This window comes from Leucopleurus acutus (assembly GCF_964270905.1).
Source record: "Leucopleurus acutus genome assembly, chromosome: 17".
Classification (NCBI taxonomy): Eukaryota; Metazoa; Chordata; class Mammalia; order Artiodactyla; family Delphinidae; genus Leucopleurus; species Leucopleurus acutus.
The window spans coordinates 16,464,036-16,470,166 of record NC_139159.1 but is presented as its reverse complement, the minus strand read 5'-3'; the positions used below and the strand labels follow the sequence as shown (position 1 = coordinate 16,470,166).

At 54.0% G+C, this 6,131-nt stretch overlaps 1 protein-coding gene across 1 annotated transcript; it reads left to right on the top strand.

Annotated features, from left to right (window-relative positions):
• Positions 1 to 2,335: 2,335 nt before the first annotated feature.
• MSC (musculin) lies at positions 2,336 to 3,816 on the top strand (the record flags this gene model as incomplete). The annotated part of the gene is made up of 2 exons (XM_082858572.1): positions 2,336 to 2,845; positions 3,707 to 3,816. 2 exons carry the CDS (start codon positions 2,336 to 2,338, stop codon positions 3,791 to 3,793), a joined length of 597 nt encoding a protein of 198 aa, XP_082714698.1. The 3' UTR covers positions 3,794 to 3,816.
• Positions 3,817 to 6,131: the final 2,315 nt, after the last annotated feature.

Below are 6,131 nucleotides of genomic sequence, written 5' to 3'. Positions count from 1 at the left end.
AAAAAAAAGAATCCTTGGGGTCAGGCAGTTCCTTCAAGGAAAAGAAACTGGCCATGACCCACTTCGCGTTGAGGCTGGGTACAGTTTTTGCGACTGTTTAGAGAAAATCTAGCGCTCTCCCTGCCATTAATCTTTTCTAACGAAAAGACTTTGTTCTGCACCTGTATAAACAATCCCGATTTTTAAAACCTATATGCCTGCCTCTAATGTGTGAGACTCTGTATTTATGCTGATAGCTTCAAGTCATCAATAGGCGAGGCAAAAAGCTGCCTGAGATCTCTTTATCTTTATTTGCTCCCCCTTCTCTCTCTTTTTTTTTTTTTTTTTTTTTTTTTGCTTTTCTCCTTCACCTGGCACACCTAGAGTCAAGTTCAAGTTCAAGCGTTTCAGGAACGATGTCTACGCTCTGTCAAGTATTCCCTGTGTTTTCCCAGACCAGAGAGAACTGAGAGCGAGCGATCTTTTTACTCAACTGATCCCAAAGGAGCCCCTCCCCCTACTCTCCACCCCCGCCTCCCAACCAAATGACAAAATATACCGGGAGAAAACCTCTGCAAACGGCGGCGAGCGGGAAGGGTTTGGCGAAACACCCCCACGGGGGAGGCCTGGCCTGGGAGACGAAGGTGGAACGATGATGCCTGAGTGATGAAGTCAGCCCGGGCCAGCCACCTGTTGCGGCCCTTCAGGCATGGAGCCGGGCGCATTTGTTCTGCTGGAGGAGCCGCGGCTTCTGCCCGCTCCGTCCCCAGCTAACTGCCCATCAGTCTCTTCTTAAGCTTCGCTCAGCTTGGGAAGCTGTGGGCTTGTAGGGAAAGGTCAGTAAACACCTAATTCGGGTGTGAAGATTCAGTTTCCTCAGAACGGAGTAACTAACGCCAACCCAACCTCATAGGGTTTGAATTATTTTGTTGTTGTTTTAGTTTTGTGTGTTTGTTTCAATTACTCAGTGGGCAGGCACAGGGCGCCAAATGCAGTGCCTGGCACACAGCACGCATTCAATAGCTGGCCATTGGTGTCCACTTCCAAAATGAAGTACACATCCCCAGACCACGTATTGCAAAGGCCCTTCGAGTGAGAAAACGATAAGACCGCAGTTATGGTTTGTCTCCTTTGAGGGGCATACTTCTAGGTGCCGTTTTGTCGGGGTTTTTTTGTTTTTGTATTTTACTTTGGACGATTGTGTTGACTTACATCCTGCATCCAGGAGCGCGCTCTTCAACATACCATCTAAAATAGTCATCGAGTCCCTAGACTATAACTCAACCGCTGGGCAGGATCCTCTATCTTACGCACGGTGGTGTTAAAAACAAAATTAACACATGGAACTCTCAAGACAGCAAAAAACAGCAAATATAAGCATCTGTGCTGTGCGGCGGGGAGGCGTGTAGCGACTGGAATACCGAGGGGCCAGGGATTCTACTCACGGATTTTGAGTCCATATTCTACTTACCAGCCTGTTGATTTGGGGTCCTTTATTTAATATCTATCTCTGCGGCTTAGCTTCAAGTTCTGCAAAGTGGAGATAATAACATTTAAGTCACAGATGTCTGAAAATGAAAGGAACCAATGTAGATGAAAGCGCTCTGGAAATCATACAGCGAAGTTAAAGGAAAGGAGGGGAGGGAGATGAGAGGTAACTCGCGGACTGTTCGGTGTTGCCTGCTTGTTTTGCTTTTACTCTTTTGTCGGGCCAGGCTTGAATAGGCAGTCAGACGTTATGAGTGATGAACTTGGAAAATAGTGTTCTGCTGAAAAGACTCGGGAAAGAAGCAGAGGTCGCGATCCTGGGGTTTCCACGTGTCTGGAAACCTTCGCCATCGCTAAGATCAGTCGCGGGGTGGAAATGGGATGGGTACGAACAAGGTCCCCTCCTTCACTCACCCTGCGCACAGTCATCTCGCACTTGATGGGTCCGTCGGGGACAGGGGCCCAAATCCCGGCTCAACAGAGACGTCCCTTCCCCGCCCCCACCAGCAGATCCTCTGCACTCTGAAAATGGTCCCCACCCCTTCCACGCCCCCGCCCCACCTCTTGCCCCCCTTTCCAACCCCCTCTTCTTTGCCCTGGGTGGTTTCTTCCGAGGAGTACAGATAAATAGTCCTGTCAAAAGGCGCTGCGCGCCGTGGTGCGCGCCGAGCCTGGGCCCGGGCGACGACTTCTCGGCCACGCTCTCCCGGGTCAGCGGCGGGGCTCGTTCTCTGGGCTCCGCGCTTCCCGACCCGGGTCTCTGGTCCTCACCGGAGTTCAGCCTGGCCCCCGCCTCCGCGAGGGAGCGGAAGGCAGAGGCCGCGAGACTGGCCTGGGGGCGGAAGGCGGGGGCGTGGGGGACACGGCGATGTCCACCAGCTCGGGGAGCGACCCCGAGGAGATGGAGCTGCGGGAGCTGCAGCGCGGGTACCCGGTCCCCGTCTCCAAGAGGCCGCCCCTCCGCGGCGCCGAGCGCAGCTACATCTCGCCCAGTGACAACTCGTCCGCGGAGGAGGAAGACCCCGACGGCGAGGAGGAGCGCTGTACGCTGGGAGCGGCCGGCGGCACCGGAGGCTGCAAGAGGAAACGGCCCGGGGTGGCGGGGGGCGGCGGCGGCAAGAAGCCCCTCCCGCCCAAGGGCTCGGCGGCCGAGTGCAAGCAGTCGCAGAGGAACGCGGCCAACGCCCGCGAGCGCGCCCGGATGCGCGTGCTGAGCAAAGCCTTCTCCAGGCTCAAGACCAGCCTGCCCTGGGTGCCCCCCGACACCAAGCTTTCCAAGCTGGACACGCTCCGGCTGGCTTCCAGTTACATCGCGCACCTGCGGCAGCTGCTGCAGGAGGACCGCTACGAGAACGGCTACGTGCACCCGGTGAACCTGGTAGGGGCCCGGCGCGCGAGGCCCGGGGCGGGCGGCCGAGAGATGCCCGGCGCGCTCCCGGGTGCCGGGCAGAGTCTGACCGCTGGGGAAAACCGGGGGTAAGGGGTTTCCGGTATGGGTGGTGAGGAGGCCAGTTTAGTTTCTCCCAGATCACCGGAGGGGCCAGCCATTTTCCTGGAGGAGAACCATCCACCCTTCTGTGTTTGCATCACCCAGTGACAGCTATTGTCTAATATCCTGCTTCCGGGCTAAATCTAAGTTCCATCTGAGTCCTCTGTCCTGTTGTAGATTGATTGGCAAATCTCCCTTCCTAGCTTTTTCCAGCTAAGCGTCAGACAGGTTTGAATCAACAAGCCTTACTTTCTGAAAGGAAGGAGGGAAGGCCGATCTCTTTTCGAAAGCCTTTGGGTTTTTCAATTCTTGAAGAACAGCAGAGGTTTCCCCAAACGGGATTTGTCTGGAAAGTCCCTCTCCGACCTGCCAATTCTCCAGGCTTGAGAAAGATCATATCCCAGTTCCTATTTGGAGCGAATGGCTGATTGGTGTGTGCGTGTGTGTGTGTGTGTGTGTGTGTGTGTGTGTGTGTTGGGGGGAAGGGAACTAAGCAACAGAATTCCAAATTCATGCAAATTTCGCGGAATCACCGTGAGGACAGCATGGACGGACACCTCCCGTCTCACGTGATCAAAATACAGTAAAGTTAAAGTCTTAGTTTAGAGAGAAGACACGCAGATTCCCAGAATACTGATAAAATCTGAGCTACTCAAAGCCGGGGATATTCCAGGGTTCCGTCTGGAGAGCGGTTTCGGTTTGAAACGGTCGTTTCTCCTCCAGTATCTGATGCTTTTTTTGATTTTACAGACATGGCCATTTGTGGTCTCGGGACGACCCGACTCTGACACCAAAGAAGTTTCCGCAGCCAACAGATTATGTGGAACCACCGCTTAGATCGAACTCGAACTCACTTGAAGGGATTATTGGTTAAGCGAGTGTGTTTGGGAGTCAGGGAGAGAAGGGAGAGAGCGTGAGAACCCCCAAGAATGGGAGGACAGTTCCATTGGATTCTCCTAGACTTCCACCCCGGGACTGTGAACTCGACAGGTGGCGGGCGTTGGGTGCAGAGCCCCAGGGTTCCGCGGCGCGGCCGTCATCGCAGGTGCGAACGGCTAGGCTGCTGCGGGTTTGGGCGACGACACTTTACACGCGGACCCAGCTCCAACCTCGGGCTTTAGCAGTGTAGACTAACGCCGGCGCTGCAGTCTGAGCCCAGCGCGCAGCCGCCTGGGCGTTCGTTCCCAGGCTGAGCCAGACCTACGTGGGTGATGGCACGAGTCCGCGCAGCCCAGGCCTTTCGCGGTTAGGTAATTGTTAGAGCGCGCTCTCGACAATCGGCTTCAAAGACGGAGGTCTTCACGTGAGACCTACCTGGGGCGCGTCTTTAAGTTGCAAAGAGAGTGTGGCACACCTGGGCCAGGTTTGTATCCCACGGGGCAGCGCCCTCCTGGCGGGCACACGATGCAGTCTCCGCTCGGGGAGAGGTGGAGGCGCGCTTTCTGAGACCAACTCAGCTGGGTTTGCCAGGAGTGGCCCTGGCGGTTCGGCTTTCAGGTGCGGTCACGCCTCTCACTCCCCCCAGGCGCCCATCTCTCCGTCACCTGGCTTCCGTCTCCCCCCTCCCCTTCTAGGCTTGAGCCTACCATCCGGCTCTCCCCACTGAAGCCGGCTCGGGTCTCCTTCGGCGCCTCCCTCTGCTCCCTCCTCCCACACCTACTTGCAGCTCCCCTCCCCCCCACTCCTGACTGTCCCCAGCTGGCCTCGCCGCTTGGGGTGGCCCCCGCCTCCAACACTGCCTCTCGGCGTCCACGTTCTTCCTCCGGCGGGGGGGGCCGCCGAGGCTGTTCCGTACCTAGTGACCCTGCTCCGGGGGAACGCGCCGCTGCGCCAGGCCGCACTACCGCAGTAATTAGCAAATGTAAATAAATTTATTTTTGTATGAATAATAAAACGCGTTGTGAAAACCGAGTGCCCCTGGGGCGTCAGAATGTGGTCTTTGTTGCCCTTGACTGAGTTTGGTCTGGGAATTAATTTAAAGGTGCCCTCTTGGCTCTGGACGGGGATTAGGTCATTGTCGGCCGAGGGGGTTGATCACATGTAGATCACTGCAACTTCAAGCGTAACTCTCTTTCTATGATTCATCTTCTCAAGGCAAAGGTTACTGGAAGGCAGGAACTGGAGGTTTGTTAGGCCCTAAGAACCTTTTGGGGCCTGAGCCACGTTGAAAGGTATACACTCTTCAAAGTAATATATGTGCACTTCTTTCTTTTACACACACACACACACACACACACACACACACACACACACACATATACACATAGACTACGATTTCTCCAGCCTAAACCAGTGCTAACAATTGCAAGTAGTTCAAGAACCCCCTACAGGCCCACATACCGGAAGTGAAGGATGGGTCTCAGGTCTAACTAGCAGAATAAAACCACAATACAAGGCGCCAATTTGTACTTCAGTCGAGCTTTTCCTTTTTTCAAATATTGTTTATATAGACTTTTTGACGTAACTACCTGCAGTTTACGCAGGAAGTAATAACTTGGGAAACCCATCACATGGTTTTCTAAACACAGGTCTTTTTTAAAGGAGCATTCTCTTTGTAGAAACTTTAGAAACTTTAGAAAAGTGTGAAGGATAGAACTACCTAAACAACTGCCTGATTTGGGGTGTGTCCATTATTTTATGAAATTGAAAGGCAGTTTTCTTGCCCAGACAGAGAAAATACAGCTGGAGTTTAGGAGGTGAGAGTGAGGTGAGGGAACATGGTTTCTTGTGTTGAACTAAACCGAACCCAAGCTCCGGAGAACTGCTTTCTGGCACCATTTTCTTGGGCCTTTGTTCATAGCCGGTGGGGATCCAGTCTTCAGTGGCAGAAGTCAGCAGGGGGTTTCAGCAGGGCGCTCTGGTTAAAGGAGAACTTGGGAGTAACTAGTTACAGAAAACCTCATCACGGTGGTTAAAGGCACTCAGGCCTTTTGTAAGCACTGGAAGCCAGGCTTCTTGGGGGTGGGGCGTCTGCTCGAAGCCAGCTCCGACTCAAGATCTTTTCCAAAGCTTCCAGGAAATGAGGTCCTTTTCGAGAAAAGGAGGCATTGTTGTATCTTGTTAAGGTGAACCTGAAGGTCTGCAGAACCAAGCCTGGAATCCAAGCTCTGCCACCCCCCAGACTAGTGACCCTGTGCAACCCCACTCTGCCTCAGTTTCCCTGTCTACAAAATGG